This window comes from Podarcis liolepis (genome assembly GCF_965112155.1).
Source record: "Podarcis liolepis genome assembly, chromosome: 5".
Classification (NCBI taxonomy): Eukaryota; Metazoa; Chordata; class Lepidosauria; order Squamata; family Lacertidae; genus Podarcis; species Podarcis liolepis.
Window position 1 is genome coordinate 95,896,677 of NC_139556.1, and position 27,302 is coordinate 95,923,978.

A 27,302-nucleotide genomic window follows, 5' to 3' on the forward strand; every position below is an offset into this window, starting at 1 on the left:
GCAGACAGCTTTCGGGTCATGTGGCCAGCATGACTAAGCCGCTTCTGGCGAACCAGAGCAGCGCACGGAAACGCCGTTTACCTTCCCGTCAGAGTGGTACCTATTTATCTACTTGCACTTTGATGTGCTTTCGAACTGCTAGGTTGGCAGGAGCAGGGACCGAGCAATAGGAGCTCACCCCATCGCGGGGATTCGAACTGCCAACCTTCTGATTGGCAAGTCCTAGGCTCTGTGGTTTAACCCACAGCGCCATTAAAAACACACACATACACTTTCGCAGGGCTTACAGTAGCCCTCCCCATCGTGGGAGAGCAGGTGGCTCTCTGCCTTGGCTACCCCTGTGACGTTCATTCCTGCAACCGGAGAGAGGTAACTTTTCCATCTATGCCTCCTCCTCCTCCTCCTCCTCTCCATTGCCCACTCATTCTAATTATACAGAGGAGTAATTAGAACTTTCTTTAGATGCCGCACCGCAGATTACCACTGACTTTCTTTGATATGCAAATAGCGCCCGATTCGTCGGCAGTTAATTGTAGGAAAAAGGGAGCTTTTGTCTGCGCAAGAAGGACGCAGATTACACACTCTGCCAACACACGGGTGCCAGCTGGCGGGCTCTCCGTGGGCGCAGAAGGCCCTGTGACCCGTGGCACCATGCCAAGGGGTAAGCAGGAAACAGCAGGTGAGGAAGGCCAGTAGCCAAACAGACAATATATGGGGACAGAGAGCGATGCTCATATACCCCCTTTCTGCAAAGGCAATTTTGTCTTTCAATCTTAGCCAGTGTTCAAATGGAAACACGGTGGCTGAGGCTGGCACAGCCCAGAGCACACCAACTGGGACGTTCATATATCTGAGCAATTAAGTGGCTGCTTCTTCTTTGTTATTACATTTTACTTTTGCTGTATATCCTGTCTTTCTTCCCAAAGGAGCCCAGGGCGACAAACAGACACACAACTTAAGCAAAATGAATTCTATAGCAACATTCTAAAAACAAACGTAACAGTTAAAAACACCCAAAAGTCATGACTTTTGAAAACATCCTCCAGCTGTACCTTAGGCACAAGCATCATCTAGTAATCCTGCTACCTTTGCGAACCCCTCTCTGTTGGGGCTGCCATTTTTGCAAGAAGGGAGCTGTTACAGACTGCCATTTCTATCTGCTACACCTAATTATGAACCTCCCTCACTTGGAGACAGAAGACGCCCACTTTGGTTCACCTGCTTGCAAGGCCAGACATGGGATGTTTGGGGCACATTGATTTCCTGCCTAGGCTTCTGCATCAGGTTGAAGGCAGAAGAAAATGTTGCTAGAAGATGTAACAAAATGAAGCACCTCCCAGCACCATTTTTCAAGACCTTGAGTTTGGTCTTCTAGTGCCCCAATATCGGCACAATCTTGCAGCTGAGTTCAAGTGGCACCCAAGTGATCTTGCTAAACCCGAAAAACCCATTTCCTTACTATTGTAATAGCTCAAGAACTGATTGCAGAACCGCAGTTGGGCCATCTGAAAGTCATTCTTTAATGCAGTGGTTCCCAACTGGTGGGGACTCCAAGGGGTCCACGGCACCATTCACATAACAAAAACGACCATCGAGTTATCAAAATGTTCAAAAGTAGGGGGTCCATGGCTTGGCTTTTGAAAAACCGGGTGTCTGCAGTACTTAGCTAACTGGGAACCACAGCTTTGGATGACATGGGAGCGGGTGTGCATGTCTTCCTTGGAAGAATGGAAGAGGCTGCCTGAACTCAGATTTGTGGAAGATCACAAGGAGTTTGATTCTTTTAGACTGCTATTATGTTGAAGGTTTTCATCTCAGTTACATTGAATTCAGGTTGTGGAGACTTTGGAACATGTAATGCTCTTCTGTCCCAACTGGACAGATGAAAGATCTCGGTTTTTAACTCCCCTCGTGAATAAGCTTCATCTCCCAATCCAGCCTTGGATAGTGTCCCTCTTTTTGCAGGATTCTGATTGTTGGATTACCGAGATGACAGCTAACTTCCTGCTTAGTGTGATGAAGAGGAAAGCGGCACTAACTTCTTCCTTAACACCACAGCTGCAGTCGATACGCCGCACAATCGAACGAAGTTCCAAGTAGCCTTATTGTACAAGGACAATGGAGTTAGGATAAATCTGAGGAGCTGAAGGACCCTTTAGCGGTCCTCCTCCAGCCTCAGCAGTTTTTGTTTTTTTGTTTTTGTTTCTGTACTATCTGTCGCTCGATGTTTTAAATCCCCTGTCGCTTTTGTTATCCCCTTTTCTTTCTTTTTTTTCTCTTTTTTTAAGTATTCGCCCAGGAAGATATCTACTTTTACCTCCCCACCCCCATTTCATGTTGATATTTCAATGTATATCATGCTATGGCCACACGGCTAATGCAATAAAATCTATTGAAAATTCAGGTTGTGTTTCTAAATAAATGAAGGGAAAGAAAAGATTCCACTTCTCCTGAGAGCATCTGTTCACACTTGCCTTCCTTTGTTAGCCTTTCGAGGGTCCTTTCAATAGTGAAATATATTTTTTACCCAATGTTGGATGGTGACTTCCAAACCACCCTCTTTCCTTCATCTTCTTCCTTCCCTCCCTTTATCCTGATGTTGAAGAGGTGCAGTAGACTTTTTTCTTTAACCCCATATTCCCATGTGGTTTCTCTAAGTCCTTAAACAGAGGTCCACGGTAATGGGGTCTCTCTTGTCCATGGTGACTGCCTGTATCTTTTGATTAAATTTGCTCCTTAGCTGTGATGCACAATAAATTTTACGCTCTTGTTCAACCTATCTTTTCTCACCTTTCAGTTCACTAACTAATGGCCACAATCCCTCCACCTGCCCTGACACTGGAATGAGATTATTTTAAGAGTTAGGAGAGGTGCTGGATTGCATGGGGCAAAGTGTAGCTGCTCTGCAAATTCCAGGAGGTGGAATGCGCCCCCCCCAACACCCAAAATCACACCACACGCAATGCAATGCATGTAGATCCATGGAGGATAAGTTGGGAAGAGCAGTACAGAGTACAGAGTGCCTATGGGAAATTGTAAAAATAATAATAATAATGGGGGGCTGTTTCCTCAGAGTGCTGTTAACTAGTGGGGAGGTTTTGCTTCATTTTTTGCAACTCCTGTCACTGAATGGAAAGCCTGCTCCCTAATTTTAAGTGCATTTGCTCTGTGACAAGAGGAAAGGTACTCCTTAAATGCTCAGAGGTACCCTCCTCCTGGATTAAATAAGAAGACATCATATCTGTTTGATCCAAGGAGGGATTTAACCAAAGTGGAAGGTGATAGTGCTAAAGGGGTGAGGCTGGAGGAAGAGGGTTGCAGCTCCAAGACCACAGGAGGGGCTTTTCCATGGGGATCAGCCACAACTGCTGGCCGCGGGGCTTGTATGTTCAGTAACACATCTGATTTCCTAGTGTCAGAGCCGAGAGACAAGTTGTGGCAGAAACTACTTTGCTTGCGCCATTTGGGACTTTCCTGGGAGATCTGACTCAGCATTCAAGGTGTGGCACCACATGTCAACATGCACACCAGGCAGCAGTTGGTGCATTAGGGCAAATAGGATGCTGCCCTAGTAATCTCCGTCTGCCCTCAGCCAGACCCCATCTTCCTGCCTTCTTACTTAGAGCTAGTCCAGAGGGTGTCCCAGCCTGCCTGCCCCCTCCTCCCAGAGCCATCTTTCCCATAGGGCTTAGTGGCTCGTTGCACCAGGACACCGGCCTCTCACGGGCACCCCAGTGAGTGGGGGAGCTGCGCGGCTTTGCCGGCAGCCTCCCCTTCCCTGCACGCTGCCAGCTGTGCCCTGCCAACCATCTTTCCTTCCTACCCTCCTCGGCCCACCCCCCTCTGCGGGCGGGCACATTGGCACTGCTGATGCTGCTTGTGCTGCTCTCACAAGCACTCGGCGGCAGAGGCACGGGCTGCTTCAGATGAGGAGCCACTCCTTGACTCTGCCGCCTCCTCCTCTGCCACCACCTCCTCTCCCTCGACCGTGGGAATCCCCTCAGCCACTGCCCACTGAGGCACTGTCATTGTCGTCTGAGGAAGCAGCGGCAGTGGCAGGAGTGGCTCCCAAGGTGCCTTCTCCACGTCACTGTTGCCCTCTGTCCCCCCACTCCCTGAGGCACAGGCAACAGCGTGGCAACCGCCTCCTGCTCCTCAGGCCCTCAGGCCGCTGGGCAGCAGCGAGAGTGCCAGAAGTGGGCTGTCAGGCAGCGGAGGAGGAGGAGCGCTCTGGAGCCTTGCAAGCGAGAGTGGGGTTCCGGCGGTCTGGCCAGCCGCGCAGCATCCACCACATTGGCAGCGTCTTCTGTGGGTGGTGGCTCCCAGGGCTACAAGGTGGTCTGCGAGTTGGGCTCTGAGTTCTAAATTCTGGGAAAGGGAAGGGGTGCTGGAGGGATCTTTGCACCACGGTGCCAGATATGCTTAAAACGGCCCTGCCTCCCCCTTAGTCTCAGGGTTGCTCCTGTACAACTCAGCAGCAGGGAGGAGAATGAAGAAATGGTTGCCTCCACCATCATCGGTTTGGGATCCACCAACGGTTGTGCTCCCTGCCTTCTGCCCTACCAGCTCCCATGGGCAACAACCACCCCAGGGATTGGGATCCAGAAGTTGTTGGACTCCAACTCCCATCAGCCACAGCCAGCATGGCCAGCAGTCAGGAATGATGGGAGCTGAAGTCCAGCAGCATCTAGAGGGCCATAGGTTTAATGCTGTAAGTCCCTGATGTCATACCCTCTGACATGTTGTGGTGAACAACCAGGATGCTATCTTCTGGGGTGAGTCGTGTGACCCACATGAGATCATGACCCCAAAAGAGGTGTTTTTTTTCTGGGGCCACCGCCTAAAAATGAACATTTTGGGTCTCTGGGGGAAAAATGGGTTTTTTTGGTGAAAGGCCATATGAGAGCGCAGTGCCCAAAATGGCTGCCATGCTCTCACGCGAAGAAACAGGACTTCTCGGTTTTATCAGGACAGTTGAGGGGGATGTGATATATGCTTCTCCCTGCCCACCTTGAAATATGAGGGGGGGGGGGTTGGAGTGTCCATAAGGGACTCTGCCATGTGGACTTCACGCCCTGCTGGGTGCAACTGGCTATGACACCCCCACACACACACACACTCACCAGCTGGTTGTGTTGTGTCAGTGGAAGTGGCAAAATCTTCATCATAGGACTCGTCGTTGGAATCATCGCCATCCACTGAAGACCAGGCCCTCAGCTTGGCTTCGGCAATGGCAAATTGTTCGGCCACACCTAGGAAGGAGGGTGAGATGTCAGTCAGGGGAAGAGAGAAAGAACCTGAAGGTAACATCGTATCCCACAAAACATCCTTGGCAAGAGGTACTGCTGTGCATGACAGGCAGAAATTTGAGGTTCTCCCAGTCATAGGGATACAGTGTTGAGTGGGATAAAATGCCCCTCTTGAATTTGCTGTGAGTTATTCTATGGTTCAATAATTGCAGAACACAAGAGATATGTTGCTGTCCCGGCAGCATACCTCCATTTCCTCGTATCCAGAAATGCAAGAAGGGCCTTTACTCTTGCCAGAAGTTCGGCTCTGCCCTCACCGGTTCTGGAAGGATCTTTTGGAAAAGTCCCGTACGCTCAGAGACTTTGCGCCTGCCCATTAGGGGAAATAGGAAACCCTGAACACGTGTTTTTTAGATGTCCTTTTTACGATGAGGCATGTAGAGATACCATCGACCCCCATCTGGTGAGGCTTGCTGACCTTCCAGACAAGCCTAAACTAAATTTTCTCCTCTTAGGCAAAAATCGCAAGATGGTCCGGGTGGACGCTAGATTCTGCGTGCTGATTTGTAGGTGTAGAAAAACCCCTGGAACAAATAGATGGCTATGAAAACTGCCGTAGCCAGCCTCCTGGGAGTCCCAGGGGCAATTTGCATGTTAGTTTAACCTTAGGTCCTTTTGTGTTCATACAGCTACAGTGGTACCTTGGGTTACAGACGCTTCGGGTTACAGACGCTTCAGGTTATAGACCCCACTAACCCAGAAATAGTACCTTGGGTTAAGAACTTTGCTTCAGGATGAGAACAGAAATTGTGCTCCGGTGGCACAGCGGCAGCAGGAGACCCCATTAGCTAAAGTGGTGCTTCAAGTTAAGAACAGTTTCAGGTTAAGAACGGACCTCCAGAATGAATTAAGTTCTTAATCTGAGGTACCACTGTATTTTAATTTTAATCTATAAGCTGTTATTGTATACTGTTTTAAATGTCTATTTCATTCTTGTGAAAGCAGTCTCAGTTGTGCTTCTTGAACTCGTCTCTGAACGTAATAATAAATTATTACTATTACTACTAGGATTCAATGAATCTTAGGCTACCAAACAGCTGTCAAAAGGCTCAGTGACATTAGGAATATGTTCCACAACCAAACCCACTACGTTCCAGGCACTGCTGCCAACTTCTTTCTGGAGGGAGGTGACCTTAAGCATTGCAGCTTTCTAATCTCACAGAGCTGCAAATATAGAGCAAGCACCTGTTGGTTCTTTCCCTTTTGTGCAGCTCTTAAAGGCATGGGAGCCTTTGGCAAAAAAGGAAGATTTGGCAGCTTCATGGCAGAGTGAGGATTTGAATTCCTGGGCCCTAGTCGGACACTCAGACCACTGCACCACACTGCCTCTCTTAATCCCTGGTGTACTGGGCCCCTCTGGAAAACCTACTAAGCTGAGAAATCAGGCCTTAAGTTTCCCACCTGGAATTTATCCAGAAGCATTGCTCTAGCCGAATATATATATATATATTTAACTTCTGGGTACGTGAGGAAGAGGCATGATCACTGGGTATTTTAGGGCAGTTTATTCTCAGATTCACACCTCTTATAATCACACCTTTCTGGACCCTGAGAGCCAGGAAAGGCAGTTTTTGTAGCCTTTGGGTGACCTTCGAGTAATTTCCCCCCCTTAGAGCAGGTCTTGTGAAATGAATGGACCGTACTTAGTCATGCTCATTAATTTCAATGGGTCTACTTTGAATAAAATTTAGTGGAATGCCACTTAATTTTTAAGCACCACTTGAGATTCTTTGCGATTCTTTTCACCTTAGCAACGAGGAATCTTTCAGATCCCCTAGAAGCCACATTCCTCTGCACAAGAATTCTTCTATTGACCCCACCACCACCACCTCTCACACACAGTTTTCTCGTGGCTCATCCACACTTTTGCTTGACCCATAATTTGATCATATAGTGTACCAATTAATTCCCTGGGTCCAAAAGCTTTTGTTGTTATTTCATGTCTGTGCCTTGAGAAAATCCAATCTGAACTACTGAATTGGACCTTACAAGAAGTGTAGAAAATCTGAGTGGAGATTTCTGCTTAAGGAAGCCTCAGTTCAGCAGGTAAGATCAGAATAAAAATTATATAATAATAAAAAAGTGTATGTCAAGGGAAAGTGTGGATGAGCCCCAATCTTCCCTTCCCTGTCACTTTCTGTTGTTGAAGAGCTGCCCTCCTCAAAATAAGGACAGGCACTAACTCCCTCTGCCCCTTCCTCTCTGGAAAGTCCATCAGCTGGTCAAACTCTCCCTCCCTCCACATCTTCCATCTTCTGCTTTGAAGCCCAATCAGTCGCCTCTTTCTTGGGATGACCTTCTCTCTCTCCCCTTCATTGTGCTTTCCTCTTCTTTCTCAGCTGTTTTGTCCAAAAATTCCACATTCTTTGCTCCCAAGCCTATACTCTTCTAGTTGCCTTCTTTCCGATTCTTGCCTTAAAACGTTTGCCAGGACCTCAGAAAACCACCCATCGAACTTCCTTCCCCCTGCTTTCTTTTTCTAAAGCAAGCAGCATTCATTTCCACCTTCACCAGTTGAGCCAAACCTCGTTCTTGTAGTTTCAATCAAAATCCTTCTTCCACCCCCCTTACCTCTTTCCTCTGACCAATTTGACTGCATCCTAATTTTTTTCTGCTGTTTTCAGGCATGCTTTTAGAACTGACAGCTTGTATGATTAGCTGCAACTCGTTAGCCCATTGTTAAGAGCGCTGTTTTAGGAAGGGCTTGTGTCAATTAACATCTGCTCCGTGTATTCCTTAATAAGTATGCTAATTCCCCTTTGATACAATAACATTTACTTTTGATTTATCTTTTTTATTGTCCTTGTTAACCATTGGAGTGCCAAATTCTGGAGAGCATCCATGACTCTGTGTGAAAGAGAAGGCCCTAAAAAGGGGTGGTGGTATCAAAGAACCATAGAACAGTAGAGCTGGAAGGGAACATAGTAAAAAAGGTAAAGGTAAAGGACCCCTGGACGGTTACGTCCAGTCGAAGGTGACTATGGGGTTGTGGCGCTCATCTCGCTTTCAAGCCAAGGGAGCCAGTTGTCTACAGACAGCCTTCTCGGTCATGTGGCCAGCATGATTAAACCACTTCTGGCACAACAGAACGTGATGGAAACCAGAGCGCACGGAAAAGCCGTTTACCTTTCTCGCCACAGTGGTACCTATATATCTACTTGCACTGGTGTGCTTTCGAATTGCTAGGTTGGCAGGAGCTGGGACAGAGCAACAGGAGCTCACCCCGTCACACGGATTTGAACCGCCAACCTTCTGATCAGCAATCCCAAGAGGCTCAGTGGTTTAGACTACAGAGCCACCCATGTCCCTGAGGAACAGGAACACTGGCCACCTTGGCTCTCTGGTAGTATTAATTAGATCGGGATTTCCAAAACATGGATTTCCAGCTGTTTTTGGACTACAACTCCCATCATCTCCGACCACTGGTCCTGCTAGCTGGGGATGATGGGAGTTGTAGTCCAATAGCAGCTGGAGACCCAAGTTTGGGAATCCCTGATGTCTATCAGTGGCCACTAGTCACAACACCACCAGGATCAGAGGCACATGACTCTGAACACCAGGGTGGTGGAGAGCGGTATTGTCTTCATCTCTTGCTGGGACAGAGCAACGGGAGCTCACCCCGTTGCGGGGATTTGAGGCTCAGTAGTTTAGACCACAACGCCACCCGCGTTAGAAGGGAACATGAGGGTCATCAAATCCAACCCCCTGCACTGCAGGAACCACGGCACATGGAAACTGCACACTTCCTAACATTTATGACAAGCTGACACCTCTCACATTCATTGTTCCCTGTTTGTAAAAGTGGGGAAGAATCACTATCCGGAGGGTAGGACCCAATCCAAGGATTCAAATTACAAGAAAGGAGATTCCGATGAAACATTAGGAAGAGCATTCTAACGGTAAGAGCGGTTTGACAGTGAAACGGACTGGGAGGTGGTGGACTCTCCTTCCTTGGAGAGGCTGGACGACAGTTTCATAATTTAGCTGTAATTCCTGCACTGCAAGGGGTTGGTCTAGATTGGCTTTGGGGTACCTCCCAACTCTGCAATTCTATGATTCTAGGAACATGAATTCATTACGAATGCAAGATTCCGGAGCACAGTTCTAGTCCATATGGTGTGGCAGCAGAAACCAAAAGGCTTACACCTCCTCCATCCACCCATTTGACTTGCCAGGTGGTGGGCAGATCACATGCAAATACCTTTACATTCTGTGGTGCAAAGAGGGAAGAAGGCAGCTTGCAGCTTCCTACACCTGCTCCCTCCTTGGGCCTCTCACCTGGCCTTCCTCGTCCATCTATGCTTTAATAAGCAAGACTCGTGTGCTCCAGGCAGCTGGCGAAGGGAGGAGGGCTGGAACAGGTCCAGGGAGGGAAGGTATGCAAGGAGCTGCCTTTGTATCCTCTTGCATATTTGAATATTTAAGGAAGTAGATAGGATCTCCAAGTTGCCATCTGCTAACCCTATTCCCAAGAAAATTCCCAGAAGGGAGATTATTATCCCAAGGTTAATTTAGACAAGTTGTCAACAGTCTCAGAGGAAACCCTCCCTGTTCACCTTGCCAAGCGATTTTCACATATTCATCGCCTTCAAACATGTTCGCGTTTTAGATTACACATGGCCCAAGGCGCAGCTGAAAAAAGCCCCAATCTCGGCTGGGTAAATTGTGCAAATCAGGAAAGTTAGCATGGCGCTACCTAATTTACATGCCTTATTGCAAATAAAAGATTTGTTTATTTATTAGATTAGGGTCTCACTCTTGGTGGGAAGGAGAGGGGGCAGCAACTGAGTCTGATATTTCCTGCCAATAAACGGATTTTGAGGGACAGAGACTGATGTGTCCAGAGGAGGCAGGGGGTGCAAGTGAGTTGCCTCTGATCCTGGAGTTAGTATGTAGCTATAAATACTAGCAGCCATTGATCCCTCAGCCAAGCCCCACCCTCTCCCCACCAGCTCGGAACATGTGCAGAGTCAGCTCACACAACCTGGGCACATCTCTTTTTGCAAACATGAGTCATTTGCAGGACCCTCAAGAGTCTGGAGCACACAACTGGACTGAGCTGGATATCTGTTAATTTTACTTGTCAGAAAGCAGCCACGCTTGTTGTTAAATGGGGGCCTGGGGGTGGCTAATTTGGGGCTGCAGCTGCCTGTGTGCGTCACCTCCTAGGGGGAAAAAAGGAGGAGGGGTGGGGATAGGCAGATACTCCCAGCTTCGGGCTCCAACCATTACAATTAGCTCAGAGTTGCCTGTGAAGCTCAGATTGAATCAGAGCCCAAGCTGTGACTGAAGGACACACAGCAATTCACCACTGATGGAGGCAGAAGTAGGTGACCAGCAGATGCAGAGGAGGAGAAGGCTGCCCTGCATTTAATTCTTGCAGGATTCTAACCAGGTGCAGCTTGTGGCAAAACTAAGGGAGAAGAAGAACATCGAACTATTATGAGTGAGAAATAGAGTAAGGTAAAGGTAAAGGACCCCTGGACGGTTGAGTCCAGTCAAAGGCGTATATGGCGTGCAGCGCTCATCTCGCTTCAGGCTTTGGCCACAGACAGCTTTCCAGGTCATGTGGCCAGCATGACTAAACTGCTTCTGGCACATTGGAACACCGTGATGGAAGCCAGAGTTCATGGAAACACTGTTTACCTTCCTGCCACAGCAGTACCTATTTAATCTACTTTCACTGGTATGCTTTTGAACTGCTAGGTTGGCAGGAGCTGGGACAGAGCAATGGGAGCTCACCCCGTCACACAGATTTGAATTGCTGACCTTCTGATTGGCAAGCCCAAGAGGCTCAGTTATTTAGACCACAGAGCCACCCATGTCCCTGAGGAACAGGAATGCTGGCCACCTTGGCTCTCTGGTAGTATTAATTACCGTAGATCAGGATTTCCAAAACATGGATTTCCAGCTGTTTTTGGACTACAACTCCCATCCTCTCCAACCACTGGTCCTGGGAGCTGGAGATAATGGGCGTTGTAGTCCAATAGCAGCTGGAGACCCAAGTTCAGGAATCCCTGAACTAGATGCATGTGGTAGAAGATGTCCATCAGTGGCCACTCGTCACAACACCACCAGGATCAGAGGCACATGACTCTGGACACCAGGGTGGTAGAGAGCGCTATTGTCTTCATCTCTTGCTTGTGGTCTTTCCAGGAGGCATTTGGATGGCCACAGTGGGAAACTGAATATTGGACTAGGTGAGCTTTGGGTCTCATCCAGCAGGGCTCTTCCACTGTCAATGACAAAGGCACAGCACAAGACCAGAGAGCATGAGTTCCAAGGAAGGAGAGGAGACAGGATAGCTATCTTCAAATATCTCAAGGGCTGTAGCATGGAAGATGGAGCAAGCTTGTGTTCTCCTGCTCTGGAGGGTAGGACCAGAACCAATGGCTTCAAGTTACAAGAAAGGAGATTCCGACTCAACATCAGGAAGAACTTTCTGACAGTAAGGGCTGTTCGACAGTGATGGTGGGCTCTCCTTCCTTGGAGATTTTAAAGCAGAGGTTGTCAGGAAAAAGCAGCAATGCAAGAGCGAGCTGCAGGTGTCTGCAAAGCAAAACAGGATGTTGATGTTTGGGACTGTACCATGGGAACAAAGGGGCAGTCTATTCACTGTGCTGAGCACCGGATGTTAGCTCAGAGTGTCATCTGACCTGTACTGGAAGTTTCTCACTCTACTGTTGGAGTCTGGAGAGTGCAGGCGTGTTTCTCTGTACTGCTGCAATAACAGAAATAAAGACATGTAAATAGATTTCTGTCTGTCTCTTTCCCCTCCCTGAGGGAAGCAGGGAGGAGGGGGGAATGGTGTGTCCCTCTCACGCTGAGTGGGATCGCCGAATGTGACCTTGCCTGTATCCTGCCGGGAGACGCAGACGGGGAGGTCAACAAGGATCTCAAGCCGAGTGCCTGGAGAGTGGCCAGTTACCTCTGACTGCGGCCTGAGAATCCGACAGAGGTTGGATGGCCATCTGTCATGGATGCTTTAGTAGAGACTCCTGCATTGCAGGGAGCTGGACTACATGACCCTTGGGGTCCCTTCTGTGATTCTAAGAATAAATCACAGCAAAGCCCAGGGTCTAACTAACTTTGAGCATCCCAGTTCGTTTCACCATGCCCCTCTGTAAGCTGGCCAGCTCAAATCCAATTGAAGTGATATGGGTCTGAGTTGGCATCACTCCGCATAGGCCCATTGGCATACCAACATAACCTGGGCCTGACATGAATGCCCTTGGCTTGACGCGACCCAGGAAAAGTGGTACATTAGCGAAAATGTTCTCTGCGAGCTATTCCTGACCTGTGGCTTTTTACTGGAGATCGCAAGGACCGTTTCACCTTAGAAGATGCTTCCTTGACTCAGCAGCAGCAGCCTTGACTCGTCAGCAGCCTTGATTCTTCCTCCATCACTATCCTGCAACCCCTCCTTGGTTTCAGGGTGCATTGGAGTTCACCGGATGACACCGAGATTCATGACATGGCTGTTTCTTTCATCTTCAGAGGGAGATATTGGCCTTATGGCAAAGGGGTAATTATGCCCATGCTGGCAGCCTCCCAAAAGGACGAGCAAATTCAGGGAGAAGAGCTACCCCAGGGGTGGTTCTGTGGTCAACCCTCCTCTAGAAAACACGAGCTCTTTCAAAGGCAGGACAGTGGAGCTGAGTTGCTCTGGCAGCAATCTTATCTGTCACTGTTTATCCTACCCCACGCCTGTCTCTCCCTGGCTGTCAGAAAGTGAACAGCTCAGCCCCCAAGGCAGGCCAGGCGCTTGGGTGACAGTCATGTCATGTGACAGTCCTTTTGTTCCCAAAGTCGGGACTTTGCGGGCAGGAAGACGACCGCTCTGTTGTTTGGGATGATTACTCTGCTTTGCCAGGCCCTCGAAGGGCAGAGCTCTCAGGGTGAATGAAGAGGGAGCTAATCGTTCCCTCTCGCCGCCTCTTTCCCCCTGGTTCCCGGATCCTTTGGGTGACTCAGCTCCTGGCCTTGCATTCGGCTGAGCTCCTACAAGGACACAGCCGGCCTCCGCTGCTGGCACAGGAGGTGGCATCAAGGGGGCAGCTGGGATGGCACAGCAGCTGTCACACCTAGGGCCAGCACAGCTTGTCGAACGCCGGCCCTGAGGCACCCCTCCCTGTAGCGCCACCAACCCACTTTTAAAACCTTTGCTCCCTGAGAGAGGCTAGCAGAAATGTCCCTACGCATGCATGGAGAAATTGCTTTGAAAATGATCTGGAAAACAGCGGACTGAATTGAGGGTTCTGAGCGGACGGAGGCGGGGTTTTGGTGCACAGTCAGCAGCTTTGCCTGGTGCCAAAATGTGGCGTTATGTATTTCTCTCCAAAGCAGACAGACATTTTGATTGTGCTGTGTCCATGGCTCCTGGGGTTTGGCCAACAGAGAAGCAGGAAAATCTCCCGTCTGCAGTGTACAAATTGGCATTTAGGTTGGGCGGAGAAGGACTTGCACAAGCAAGCTTACACTGGCCTTTCTCCACTCTCCCTAACCCCTACCCCCTTGTGATTACCTGCTCATCATAATCCTATGTACCAGGGGTGGGGACTGGATCCAGCCAGTGGGCGAGATCCTGCCCTTTCCCCAGCAAAGCCATTTTGACCTGAGGTCACTATGGCTTCAGGGGACTCATTTTTTCTTTGGTGAACAGCAAGCTGGGCCACAAAGGAAGAGCCAAGTCCAGTCAAGTTGGACTTGGAGTTAGTGCTGACCAGCTGACAGATGCCAAGTTCAAGCTCTGCTTTCTGCTGGGATTGGCTGGCTACGGAGTACAGTCATATCTCGGGTTACAGACGCTTCAGGTTGTGTTTTTTCAGGTTACGGACTGCCGAAACCCGGAAGCACCGGAATGGGTAACTTCTGGGTTTCGGTGGTCGTGCATGCGCAGAAGCGCTAAATTGTGCTTTCTGCATGCTCAGAAGCACTGAATCGCAACCTGCGCGTGGGCAGATGCGCCGCTGCGGGTTGCAAATGCTGTGGGTTGCAAACGTGCATCCTGCACACATCACGTTCGCAACCCAAGAGTCCACTGTACTCCAACTCAGCCCATCCCAGTGGGCATGAAGTGAGTGCCAATCAACTGACAGTTGATGATGGCAGGCCTCCCTTGCAAGGCATAACCAGGAGGGCACTTTAAGGCTGCAGATTGTGCATTGGAAGTCGCATCTCTGCCTGGCCTTCCCCTGACCACAGAACTGTTTAATTGGAAGGGACCCTGAGGGTTATCTGGCCCAACCCACTGCAATGCAAGGATCACAGCTCTGACGGATGGCTATCCATCCTCTGCTTAGAAAACAAAGGGGAGTCCACAACCTTCCAAGAGGGGGGCCATTCCACTGTTGAACAGCTCTTACTGTCAGAAAGTTAAGTTGGAATCTCCTTTCTTGTAATTGGAAGCCATTGGTTCAGGTCCTACCTTCCGGAGCAGGAGAAAACCATCTTGCTCCATCCTCCATATGACAGCCCTTGAGATATTTGAAGGTGGCTATCATATCTCTTCCCAGTCTCTTCTTTTCCAGGCTAAACATACCCAACTCCCTCAACCGTTCCTCATCAGGCTTGGTTTCCAAACCCTTGATTGTCTTGGTCACCCTCCTCTACACAGTACAGGATAGGTTGCAAGTCCTACTTGCAACTCCCATGGGCCTCTGGCTGACCACTGTCAGAACAAGATGCTACAGAAGACGGGCCATTGGCCTGATCCAGCAGGCTCTCTTTATGAGTGTTCCCTGCCTTGCAGCCTCAGGGTAGAAAGGCACATTATTTCTGTGTCCATATAGCAGATAAATCCCCAATCTGACACCACACCCCTCGCCGCCTACTTTCCCCTCTCTCCCAGATGGTTCCTACCTGCAGCAAACCTGGCCTCCTGCTCTCCTTCGCTGAGGTCCGAATAGGAGTTGAACGTGCTTTCCAGAGCCACCGGAGAGTCCATGGGCTTGCACCAGCCCTTCCACTCGATGAGGTGGGCCACCCTGCCTTGAGCCATGGCCGTGGGCTTGGTCACATGATCCTTCACCACCTGTGAAATACCTGCAATGGAGCAAGCAGGGTTAGAGGGGATGCCCCGGAGCTGCTGAGGTGATCCGTGGTTCCGCTTTGCGGTGAAATTCTCCATTCTGCAAATGGAGATGCTGGCACACACCGTGACACACACTCCTTGGGTGGAAGCCAGACCCCGTGAATGAAGAGGCACCTGATAAGGAACGGCTGAAAGGGCATCCTTATAAAAAGAGCCAACTAGATGTCACGCTCCGTCACATGTTAAATCATCCCAACTATCCCCTCCTGCCCAAAACATGCAGCAATGGCCTTCAGCAGGAAACCCACATTGGGGTGGGTGGGTGTGAGAGAGAGACTTTCTGCTGTCCATCAGGCAATGGCTTTTTCCACTTGCCTTGCCCCACCCTCCAGCCCTAGGAGCCTTTCCCAATCCATGACTTTAGGAACAACAGAAGCAGCTGGGAAGAGTTCAGGGATTGTTATTATTTCTAAATACAGTGGTACCTCTGGTTACAAACGGGATCTGTTCCAGAGGCCCGTTCGCAACCTGAAAAGAACGCAACCCGCGTCTGTGCACATGCGGGTCGCAATTAGCTGCTTCTGCGCATGCACGTGACGTCATTTTGCATGTCTGTGCATGCGCAAGCTGCGAAACCCGGAAGTAACCCTTTCCAGTACTTCCGGGTCACCGTGGGACGCAACCTGAAAACGTGCAACCTGAAGCAAACATAACATGAGGTATGACTGTAATTTTATGTTGTGTGTCTTTGCTTTTCAATATAATGCAATCACCCACATCAGCCTTCACCAGTCTGGCGCTCTGCAGATGATAGAATCACGGATTGTAGAGTTGAAAGGGACCCCAATGTTCATCTAGCCCCCTGCAATGCAGGAAAACGAAGCTGTCCCGTACCAGGATCAAACCTGCAACCTTGGTGTTATCAACACCACACTCTAACCAGCTGAGCTATCCACCTGGATAAAATTAAGAAGGCGCCAACTCCCAACAGCGTGCTGGCTGGGCTTGATGGGAGTTGTGCATAAGAACTTGCGGAGAACCAGGGGCCCATGTAGTTCAGCATCCTGTTCTAACAGTGACCAAGCAGATCCCTGTGGGAATCCTTCATGAAGGGTCTTAGCACAAGAGCCGTTCTGCCTCCTGCAGTTTCTAGCTGCTGGTATTCAGAGGCATGCTGCCTCTGACTGCGGACTATTTTGTAGACCCAAACACCTGGAGGGCAAAACCTGGTGCAGGCCATGCACTCTGAAGGGGAACAGCTCAGCCTCCCTCCCTGATCACTTCATTCTGCTGCGCATGTACCCCAAGCCTCTCTCAGAGCTGCACAATTCGGCCTGAGAAGGATTACAGCTCCCTTGCTTAGCAAACCCAAGCCATGAAAATCTGACTTTGAGCTACGCTTTGGAATTTATAGCCTGTGCGCATCCCTTCTGAAAGTGTTTGCCACTTGGGATGTCACACATTCAGTTCCAGTGACAGCTATCATGTAATAGGTGACAGACGAGCTACAGTTGGCGTATCACCTCCCTGGCTTGCCTTCTCCGTTGCCGGATAATTATCTTGGGCGTATTTAAGAGGCAGTGATCTGCAATAACTGATTATAGCAGCTTCGCACATCCATTGAGACGTAATGATCGGCGGGATAATGTAACATGAGAACTCCGCTCATTGACAATTCACCGGCTCTTTGTCACGCAACTTGCCCTTGGTTGATTGACGTAAAAAACAGAGAAATCAAGCTATGCAAAGCTGAAACTCTCAGCAACATTTGTAAGGGGCCCCATAACGTTCAGAACTAACTTGGGTGCCCTTATTTGACTGGGAACTCGCCTGTCCTTTTCAGTTCTGAGAGTGGTACAGCCAGCATGGTATAATGGTTATAGTGCCAGACTAGGACTCTGGGAGAACAGGGTTCGAATCCACACTTAGCCAAGGAGGCCAGTCACCACCTCTCAGCCTAACCAACCTTACAGGGTTGTTGTGAGAATAAAACAAGCAGTGATCAAGAGTGTGTCCAACAGTCAAGAACAGCGCAGTCTTTAGCATACGCGCCACAAGGGTGCAAAGTTCCATATAGCGCCCCCAAATTTAGTTTAGCCCCCAAATTAACTTTTATTATGATGTAAGAGTTAATTTTGCATGCACAGCGCCGTTGAGAATGACAAGTGTCATCGTTGAGTCAAGCACAGCTGGTGCAGCGCGTCATTGGCAAATGAGCGCACAAAGTCGAAAGCCCTTTAGTGAAACAGCAGGTATACATTTCGGTAATACCTAGGTATATATGTATTTTGTTTTTCTAGCTTAATCAAAATTATTTATTATTTCATAACAGGTAGATAGTTCAGAGCTTAGGTGGCTTCAGTGGCAGGCACGTGGTGCCCCCCAGAATTTGGCACCCGGGTGCCCCACACCCCTTGCACCCCCGGGTAAAAACAGCTATGGTCAAGAAGGCAGTTTCTGCACATGCTGCAGAGGGAAGTGAGGGGCAGGTGGGGCTTGTCAATCTGGGAAGGTAGCCCATCTAGGAGAAGGAAAACTTTGACCCTAAACCTCCACTGCCTTGTGGGATATCTTCAGGAGAAGCAAATTTGAATCACACACACAAATTTGGAGTCCCTAAGACAGTTGGGTGGCGCCTTGTACGCCTCCTTCCAGCAACTCCTGTAGCCAAGCTGGTGCCAAACATCTTGCTCTGCTTTCCTTTGGACCACATCAGTGAGGATGAGAGGGGAGTCTTGTCATCTGGGCAGCCCATGACCTCCATACACACTGGTCAGGCTTGTGGCCTGGGGACGTCACTTCACTGCTGCTAATGCAGTGGCTTGACTTCACTTTAGGAGGCGCACTCCATTGTCTCTTGAGACACACAGTTGTGAACATCAATGCCACCTTGAGCTCCTTGGATGGAAGTTGGGTTGTAAATGCAGAGGTTCTCAAACTGATCCACAGACCACTGGTGGTCCTCAGGTGTTTCAAGGGCATAGCTGTCAACTTTCAGATTTGAAAATAAGGGATCACCAGCCTCACCTGTCCCAGGGACAGCCTATGGGATATCTAACAATCCGGGATAGCAGTGGAAAGCAGTGGGAATAATGGAATTTCCCGCAAAAAAAAGGGAAGGTTGACAGCTATGTTCAAGGGGTCTGCAGAACACCTGATAAGATTGATAAATGGCCCTGGATTTGGGTTTTTTTCTTCTCTGACAATAAAGATTCTGACTATTTTGCCCAAATACACCACTAAGGTCCTGGGCATAGGGCCTGTGATATTCATAATAGGATACTTGTGGAGTGTACTAATTTTTCCATAAACTCTACTAGCCTATCTCCGAAACTCAAGGCCCACAGTTTTCATAAAGCAGCCCTGGTTTTGAGTTGCTGTCACCATTGAAGAGAAGATGTTTATTAAGTGGTCTGCACAGCCCCTAGGAAAGCGCTTTGAGAAATGCTGGCCTAATGTGTTTGGAATGATTTGATTTGGTGTTTTTCAAACTGTGTTCTATGAAATCCTAGGTTTTCTCGGAAGCCTATCAAGAGCCCAGAAGCTCAATAATGGTGGGCAAGATGCCCAAAAGGCCATTACAGATGTTCCACTGCAATGTTCGCACATGGGAGAGTATGGGCACATTGTAGGAGGCCTCTCAAATGGGGGGGGCAAACAAGTAGGCCTAACACCTCTGTTTATCCTCCAGTATTAACTAGTTATTCAGTATTAACTGAAATTAGACCATGTTCCAGAATGCTAAAAAGAAGAAGAAGAAGAAGGTACAGGGACTCTGGAGTCTTGGCAGATGAATCCATCCATGGCAAACCAATCTATGCAGAAAGGGTTTCCTGGGGGGTCAGAAGATGGGTGGTACAATTTTAAGAAAATTTGCATTCTTAGTAAAAACAATGACAATATCATTAAAGTGCCAATGTGCCTCTGGGCTGTCTTCAAGGCAGGAAAATAACTGCCGGGGGAAATCACGCAGCCAAAAGCAGACTCCGGAAAAATGAAGGGAGCTAGGAAGGCAGCCATTTTGAATGTGTTGCCGCAAAAACAAGGAAAAATCTCCTGCGGCAACCTTAAGGGTAACAAATTGATGGTGGCCCATGTGTTTGTGGCCTTGATTGACATAGGACCATTGACAAGTAGGTTATTGCAAAACAAAAGAGGAAATGCATTACCAAATAAAATAGGATGTAGATTTGTATAGGTTCCTGACATTGATTTAAACAGAAATGCAATGCATCTCACCATCGTGGGGAAGAAGGTGACCATGTGAGCTGTTTGCATGCTCAGGAAGTCTCGCTCCTTAGCATTCTTTCTTTTTGCCCGTCAAATTGAGGACTGTACCATGTAAGGTAAGATATATGATCATCCAATAGACAAGGGAGACAAACAGAGAACTCCTCCTGCCTTGAGTACCTGCAGGAGAGCAGGGTGGGAGGAGTGGGAGAATCTCACTCCTTATCTCATGGGTCTCCTGACGTGTGTCTGTCTGCAGAGGCCTTCCATGGCCCATCCCCCTGCTGAAACTTGGCTTGAAATAAACTTTCTTTAGCCCATAGAAGTCTCTTTTCAAGACAAATTGTGGCACAGAGTCATTTCAAGGAGGGGTGTACAGCCAAGGAGTTGCAACTACAATGTACATTTCACCATGGAGGCCGGCAATTATATTGGCAACATTCCCCGCAATCCAGTACAGATTTAATTTTGGATCTAATCTGCATATTACTGTGGTGAGATAAGGGAGCTTTTCATTCTAATTATTGCATAGGGCTTCTGCCCACGTTAACTTCTAAAATAACCCAAGGGAGCCATGCTGGAGGAGACCCCAGCTCACTCCTTCATGCTAATCCTCCTCTCATTTCAGCTTGGGCTGCTGTGGGGAGGCAGATCAAAAGCAGGCAACGTATTTTATTACAGTGGTACCTTGCTTCTCAAACCCCTTGGGTCCCAAATGCCGAAAACCCGGAAGTAAGTGTTCTGGTTTTCGAATGTTTTTGGGAAGCTGACCATCCGATGTGGCTGTCAGCTATTGTTTCCGGGGTGCCTGCACCAATCAGAAGCTGCGCCTTGGTTTTCGAACATTTCGGAAGTAAATGAGCTTCCAGAAGGGATTAAGTTCGACACTTTAGTTTTTGCTATTTATTTTGTATTTTTGTTTTCAAGGCTTTTTCAGTTAATTTCTTTTAGTGAATGTGTGGAACCCAGTTCAGCTACTGATTGATTGATTGATTGATTGAGTGAGTGATTCTGTGACTGCGGAAATAGATAAAAGCTCCCCATCCAAACAATGACTATCACCAGTGCAGGTAAGTAAAAAATAATAATTTAAATTTTTATCATCTACAATACTGTCTTATTTATTTTATAGTACAGTACATTGATTATTGCTTTCATTTTATGGATCAATGGTCTCGTTAGAGAGGAAAATTCATGTTAAATTGCTGTTTTAGAGGTTTTTTTTAAAGTCTGGAATGGATGAATCCATTTTGCATTACTTTCTATGGGAAAGCACGCCTTGGTTTTGGAACGCTTTGGTTTCGGAACAGACTTCTGGAACAGATTAAGTTTGAGAACCAAGGTACCACTGTATTTGAAAGCCAAAGGGCTGGGACTTTCTTACTCACAAGCCACAAGACAGTCTTAATTCAAGGTTGTACTGGCTGTCCAATTATTGCAACTGAGACTTTGGCAGTGTACACAACATATATTTAAAGCACATCTCCACCCCACCCCAAGAACCCTGGGAACTCTAATCTGTTAAGGGTGCTGGGAACTGTACACTACAGTTTCCAGGATTCTCTGGGAATGAAATGTGCTTTAAATGTACACTGTGTATCCACAGTATGTCTCTATTTTCAAGTAGGATTCAATAACATGCCGTCAAATTCAGTTTAGCACAGCTATAGTGGATTGGGACATCTTGCGCTAAAAATCCACTCCCCCCCCCCCAAAAAAAATAGTGTTTTTGCAGTAAGAAAAGTGACAGGGAAATACTCTTTAAAGCATAGGATTGTGCTTGCTTAGTTGTGTAATCTCCCTGTAAACAAATCAGGATGGGTGCTCAGTAAACAAGACACCTGGAAGCAGCACATCAAGTAGGAAAGTTGAGCCAGTAGGATTCAATGAGTTTTACTCTTGCCTTATTGTTGCTTGGATGCTGCTAGTTGCTCTGAGCTTCCACTGGGAAAGAAATACAGAGCATACAGTGACTGAAATGAGGCCCAGTGCTGTTGTTCCCCCCAGAAATGGAGACACTCTCCTCAAACTCCATTCCTAGTCACTTACCGTGCAATGAGGACCGGGCAAGGGCCGCGATTTCCTGGATGGTGAGCGCTCGCCGGGACTTGGGTAACATTTCGACAGTGTCTTCAACATTTACCTTCAAGAGAAAAGGACAGTGAGGTCAGAGGTTGCCTCAAAAAGGGCTCAGACAGATGTCTAGTTGTAGGGTATGTGTGTGTGTGTGACCCTCCCTGTGCGTCTGTGTATAGCGTGGTTCGTTTTTCCATAGAGCTGAAGGAGGACATTCTACGGAATTCAAACTGTTATACAACAAAATGCAATGCGTAAAAAATAAAAGCAGCAATAAAAATACAGTTAAATATCATGCAGCATCTAGCTCAGTGCATTGCAATTTGCAGAAAAATCAATGGCAAGCAGAAAAACCATTAAGTGGCCTGGCAAGACCACTAGCAATTTCAGACTGGTCTGCAGAGAGAGGTAGTTTGAGAACCACTGGACTAAGCCTCACCAACAACTCCGGAAATAAAAAATTCTGGTAGCTGGGTGGACCTTGGGGGTGGAGCCAGAATACTCTGGGGGGTGGGGTGGCTTTAAAAAAAAGAGTAAAGGACCCCTGGACGGTTAAGTTTAGTCAAAGGTGACTATGGGGTTGTGGTGCTCATCTTGCTTTCAGGCCGAAGGAGCTGGCTTTTGTCATGTGGCCAGCAGGACTAAACCGCATCTGGTGCAACAGAACACCATGATAGAAGCCACAGCGCATGGAAACGCCATTTACCTTCCTGCTACCACGGCACCTATTTATCTACTTGCACTGGTGTGCTTTCTGAATTACTAGGTTGGCAGAAGCTGGGACAGAGCAACAGGAGCTCACCCCGTCACTGGGATTTGAACCGCCAAACCAAGAGGCTCAGTGGTTTAGACCACAGCACCACACGCATCCAGGGTACCAGGAAGTAGGGGTGCAGTCCAGTGCAAAAGTTTCCTGTTTGCCTAAAGTGTACATCTTTGGATTTTTTAAAAAAAGAAATGTTGGTTCAGCAACAGCCCCAAAGAAAAAGTCCCCAAATCAGAACTTGACCTGGTCCTGATTTTGTTTATTTGGGTCAGCTGCTAATTGTATTTATGAGCCACATTCAATACCAAGTGGACCAACCAATTACAAAAGAAAGATGCTGATTAATCACTTTAGCTGATTGATCAACAGATTAAGGACCGAAACCTCGCCCATACTTCCTACAGGGGCGCACCAGAATAGCACAAGGAGAAATAAATAAACATGTTGTGAACCCTTGGCTCCATTGATTAAAAACTGCCTTTGCTAAGCAAAGCAGAGCCTTGATTAATTCACCAATTGAAGCTTTAATTGATTAATCTATTAATTAAACTGCTTAAAGGTTGTAACCCTGTTTAAAATACATAAATCTGAATATATAGTCCTGCGCCCGCTTCACTTCCCTGAGACGATCCACAGTGGCAGGGTTAACAGGGTTTCGTTTCATTTAGATCAGAAGAGCCCTGTGAGACTTAAGCTGTTTTTGTAATATCAATATACAGATGTACACGCGCAGCTTACTGAAAGTGAACGGGCTCCTACACTCAACAGATCTCCAGGGAACAGCTGTTGCAGCCCCTCCACAAGGCTGCCCACCCAGTTTCAGCTAACTCCAGCTTAGACCAAGGATAGCCTAAATGCTGCTCTCTGGATGTTCTGAACTACGGGACTGCCTCTCCTGGCATGCCCCGCGAAGGACCTTAAGGTCCACAAATGACAAGCCTTTGGAGGTCCCAGGTCGCAAGGTGGTTAGATTGCTCTCAACTAGGGCCAGGGCCTTTACAGTACTGGCCCCGACTTGGTGGAACGCTCTGTAACAAGAGACTAGGGCACTGCAGGACTTGGCATCTTTCCGCAGGGCCTGCAAGACAGAGCTGTTCCACCTGGCCTTTGGTTTGGACTCAGTCTGACCCTTATGGTTTTGATTTATGGGCTACTATTTAAATGAGGCTGCATTTTAAATTGTCTTTTAACCCATATTTTAATAAACTGGGTTTTTTGTTGGTTTGTTCCCTCCCCCCATTATGTTTTATTGTAATTTTATTGGTGTTAGCCGTCCTGAGCCTGACTCTGGCCAGGGAGGGTGGGGTATAAATAAAAATGTATTATTATTTTTTTATTATTATCTCCCATCATTCCTTATCATTGGCCACATTGGCTGCGGCTGATGGGAATTAGAATCCTAGAATTGGAAGGGGTCCCTGAGGGTCATTTAGTCCAACTGAAACATCTAGAGGGCACTAAGCTGGTCAGCCAGAAGTTAGGCGCTCTAGGCTCCCTCTCTCTGCCTCTCAAACCCAGCCAAGAAGTTCTGAAGCAGTGATTCCCAGACTTTTTCTAGCCACCCCCCTCCCCGCAACTCCATAAACTCATTCCCAGTGCCTCCTGCCCTCCACGATAAAGGGCATTATTCAAGATAGCTATTTGCACTACCCACTAAGGAAGAATACACAAAACATGATTTCAAATTGGATGGAGGGACTGTGTCTTGAGATCCCTGCATTGCAGGGGGTTAGACTACATGACCCGTGGGGTTCCTCCCAATTCTGTGATTCTAAAACTCAAAATAGTAACAATCACAGAACCATAGAATTGTAGAGCTGGGGGGGACCCCAGGGTCATCTAGTCCAACCCCCTGCAATGCAGGAATCTCAGCTAAAAACGTCCATGACCGATGGCCATCCAAACTCTGCTTAAAAACCTCCAAGGAAATTAGAAATCACCCCAGAATTGGCTCTACTAAACATCTTCCAAGACAATAATGCCCACTCACACCACAAGGAAGTCATAACCCACCTACTCTCAGCAGCCAGAAACACCATAACCAGACACTGTAGAGACCTGTCAGGAGTAAGCATGGACCAATGGTACCAAATAGTACAGGAAACAGCTCTACTAGAAAAAATAGCCAATAAACTGAAACTGACAATGGGACAAATAGAAGAAGACGCCTTCACCCCAGTATGGCTCCCTTTATAACATACACAGCCCAACAAGACAACAACAAGAATCCACCAATAGCATACAAATCAGTATGGCTAACCTGATCCAAAACACCCACCCACCCCACTCAGACATGAAAACAAAGACCACCACAGCCAACCACAAATGAATAACCACACGATAGGCCAGCCCCAACCTCTCTCACCACCAAAGGGACACAAGTGAACAGCAGAGAACCTGCACAAGCAACGCTGACACAAAACCCCACATATATTAAGTAAAATAGAAACATCACCACCCAACTCCACCCGACCCATCTCTTCCCCCCCTCCACCTCTTTCCCCCTATTCTTCCTAATGTCTCAACAAATGAAACAGATTTGTAAAAAAAAAAAAAAGGTTACATGGAGAAAAAAATACGAGAGAGAGACATTGCATATACCTTTGTAAATCAAGAAAATCTTTTTTAAAAATACATTAAAAAACCTCTCCAAGGATGGAGAGTCCACGTCCACAACTTCCTGAGGGAGACCATTCCACTGTTAAACAGCTCTTTACTGTTCTTACTCAGTTGCACTGCTAACTACTTAGTTTAATAAGTTCAAGTAAACTGATGAACTCGATCCAAAGTTAGCAGCTTCTCAAATTTCAATAGTCATCCAAACCCTTATTGCCCCCCTGCTGCTCCCTTGCCTCTTAGCACCCTCTAGATAATCTCAATACCCACCAGGGGACAGTACCACCCACTCTGGGAACCTCTGCTCCTTCTGAAGGCAATCAGGAAAAAGATTTCGCTAGTGATTAAGGATCTTTGAGTTTCTTCTGTTAATTCCAGGCACACTCACTGAAAGTTTATCATGGATCAGTTTAACAAAAGTTGACCAGCCAGCCAAAATATGTGTTATGGTTAGGCAAAGGTAAAGGTAACCTATTTATCTACTTGCACTGGTATGCTTTTGAAATGCTAGGTTGGCAGAAGCTGGGATAGAGCAAAGGGAGCTCATCCCGTCACAGGGATTCGAACCGCCAGCCTTCCGATCGGCAAGCCCAAGAGGCTTAATGGTTTAGCTGAGTGGAAAAGGTAAATAGACACCAGCACACCTTCACATGCAAGAGGGGAGAATGGGGATGCGCTCAGAGCACGGTCAGGAGACTTAACCCACTGCCCATTTAATCCATGGACAAGTGACCCCAGAGAGCAATGTGCACAAATGGAGAGTCTCAATCTGGCTGTGTGCAGACTGATTAGTCCCTGTGCATATTCTCTGCTTGAGGGCAATGCATATTGCCTGGGCAATGTTCAAAACATTTTTCATCACATGTGTCAACTTCCCATTAATGATTATCCACCTATTGATCATATATTTCACCGCAGTGTGCAAAATCCCTTGTTGACACTGTTGGTTTATGCAACCCAGTTAGAGAAGCCTGGATCTACCCAGGGTTTGGCTCCCTGATCACGATGAGACCCTTTGCGCCTTCTTGATTTCGAAGAGGCTCACATAAGGATCCATTTTCATGAATGATTTGCAACAGCAGGTAAAGAATGCATGAGTTGCAGCAGGCTGCAAATGACACTTGCACACAAGCAGGCCTAGTGGTCACAGCAGCTCCTCCCAGTTGGTCTGGCCCCAATGAAGACGTTGATAGGACTGAAGGTCCCTGACTTCCCAGTGCTGCCTAAGTCTCCTCCCTCGGTTCCTTCCCCAGCAGCCTAAGGCTCTGTCCTCTAGTCTCTCCTTGCTCTGCCCTCTTCATTTCTCTGTGTGTTCTGGGAGACCAGGGGAGAGGGGAGCTGGTCACAGCAGGAGAGACGGATCCCCTGGATTCTTCAGCAGGCTGCCTCATCTGTGTCAGCTGGCCCCTTTCCTCTCCTGCCTCTGAGTCTGGACTGCCCTCTGCCCAAAAAATTACTCCAGGCACCGATGCAAGAACTGTCCGTAACAATCGGTGACAAAATCCAAGATTTTCATGTAGATGGGAGTCAGCGCCACCAGTGTGCCCATCCCACACTTTCACACCCAACCCCAAAATAGGGGAAGGGGGGATCCTTAACAGTCCATTTAGGACTAAGCATGCTCAGAGGGCACAGAATTCTTCCTGACTGCGAGGGGTGGTGTGAGAGAGAATGGAAAATCAGTGACAAGGGGGAATGGAATGGAGTGGCTGAAGATGTCAAGAGAACAACACTCCACACTGCCACAACTTAATAATATCACTGTACATGTCTCTTTGGAGAGTTGCATAAGTTTAAAAAAAAAAAATGACAGGTCCCTGACCCCGGGTAGATTACGATTTAAATTTTGACAATGGAGAGGACAACAGAAGGAGGGCCAGGAGAGGAGAGGAGAGGAGAGGAGAGGAGAGGAGAGGAGAGGGAAGGATAAATTACAGCATGATGTTCACAGAACTGAACTAGGGATGGATCCCTTCCTGCGTATAAGCACCCTGCTGTTTCAAAGCAGCCCAAGAAGATGGAGTGGGTGGCTGCTCAGCTTGATGTGCAGAAAGTGGCAAGGAAAGGAGCCGAGGTGCTCCGTGTTTGTACCTGCCAAGCTGCCAGTCCCTGGGGTGGAGAGGCAGCTGGGTATAATGCACAAGGCACTGTGATGATTTTTATCAGGGACCGCAACGGAAACAAGACACCTACTCTCTCTTTGTGTGTGGCAGAACGATTGAGGATGATGGAAGGGGAAAACAGAAAGCACAATAATGGGTAATGCTTCAGT

The 27,302-nt window shown here is 47.9% G+C and overlaps 2 protein-coding genes across 7 annotated transcripts in view; both read right to left on the bottom strand.

Annotated features, from left to right (window-relative positions):
* The window catches only part of THPO (thrombopoietin), a 305,395-nt gene that overhangs the window by 209,399 nt on the left and 68,694 nt on the right, over nucleotides 1-27,302 (bottom strand). The gene's annotated exons all lie outside the window — the stretch shown is intronic.
* Nucleotides 1-27,302, bottom strand: part of FAM131A (family with sequence similarity 131 member A) — a 56,964-nt gene that overhangs the window by 1,807 nt on the left and 27,855 nt on the right. For all 6 annotated transcript variants that reach the window (XM_083504482.1, XM_083504480.1, XM_083504478.1 and 3 more), the window contains 3 exons: nucleotides 21,622-21,715; nucleotides 15,171-15,353; nucleotides 5,124-5,252 (listed from right to left, as the gene is read on the bottom strand). In XM_083504482.1, the coding sequence (XP_083360608.1) occupies nucleotides 5,124-5,252; nucleotides 15,171-15,353; nucleotides 21,622-21,691 (382 nt within the window). In that variant the 5' untranslated portion in view covers nucleotides 21,692-21,715. The remainder of the gene's footprint in view (nucleotides 1-5,123; nucleotides 5,253-15,170; nucleotides 15,354-21,621; nucleotides 21,716-27,302) is intronic.